Consider the following 1,208-nt stretch of genomic DNA (forward strand, 5'->3'; position numbering starts at 1 on the left):
CTATGGTTTTTACCTTTTTCTCACTTGATTCAAGCTCACTTAGCCTTTGCATTTCAATCGCATGCTCTCTTAGTTTGCAAAACAATGCAGTTATGGTGATGATGGATAAATCCTTGGATTCAAATATGGTACTCACCTTTGGTTGCCAATTTCGATCAAGACACTTTAGCACTTTGATGTTTAGTTCATCTTTGTCAAATTCTTTGCCTAGACCCATGAGATGGTTGACTATGTGAGTGAAACTCTTTTGAACTTTAGCTACGGAATCTCCTTTTTGCATCTTGAAAAACTCATACTCTTGAATAGGGCATGCTTCCTTGCTCTCTTCACTTCATTCGTCCTCTCATGTGTAACCTCTAGGACATTCCACATTTCCTTTGCATTCTTACATTGGGAGACCCTAAAAAATTCATCCATACTCAAAGATGAAGTGATGATATTCTTGGCATTGCAATCATATTGAGGTCTTCTCCTTTCTTCATCAGCCCATTCACTCCAAGGCTTGTCCACCTGCTTATTTTCAACAATACATTTAGGAGTATATGGTCCATTAACTATTGCATCCCAAATCCTTTTGTCTATAGATTCAATGAAAATTTGCATCCTTATTTTCCAAAACTGATAATTTATGCCATAAAACATAAGTGGTCTATGAATAGAGGCACCTTCAGCAAAACGAAGTTTACTTTCATCCATTTCAAAAGATTTTTTATCAAACTTGAATACCCTTCAAGAACCTTACTCTAAATACCAATTATTAGTTTTGAAATGGTGATTTAAGCCAAGAAGGGGGGTGGTTGAATTGGCTTTAAAAAAGTTTTTCGAATCGATTAAATAGACTGGAAAGTTAGGATATAAATATAGCAGACCAGTACACTTTCAATCGATTAAAAAATAAAATAGAAGACTTAATTTGTTCTTGAACTATGAGACAGTCAATTAAAAAGACAAATTAGTTGGTTAAAATACTGAAGATATATACAGAATGCAGAATTCGCAAATTTAACTCAAATAACAATCTTTTACATACAAGACTTGTTCTAATCAATATTTTTAACAACTATACAACCTTAGATTACACAAGAATGCATTATATCACACCAAGAATGAATTGCTTGGTTTTCTTGAGTTTTTAAAGAGATTCAAAGTGAGTGAGATGAGGGAGAGAGAATTGCATAGTTGTTTTTATATTGGTTCACTCAATCACA

General features: G+C 33.6%; 1 protein-coding gene across 1 annotated transcript; it reads right to left on the reverse strand.

Annotated features, from left to right (window-relative positions):
- Positions 1–258: 258 nt before the first annotated feature.
- On the reverse strand, positions 259–696 carry LOC146882161 (uncharacterized). Its single transcript, XM_085667302.1, has one exon. The coding sequence runs from the start codon at positions 694–696 to the stop codon at positions 259–261; it is 438 nt and encodes a 145-aa protein (XP_085523428.1).
- Positions 697–1,208: the final 512 nt, after the last annotated feature.

The sequence above is a fragment of the Vigna unguiculata genome, chromosome 10, assembly GCF_037176805.1.
Source record: "Vigna unguiculata cultivar grain cowpea cultivar isolate G323 ecotype 2 chromosome 10, ASM3717680v1, whole genome shotgun sequence".
Classification (NCBI taxonomy): Eukaryota; Viridiplantae; Streptophyta; class Magnoliopsida; order Fabales; family Fabaceae; genus Vigna; species Vigna unguiculata.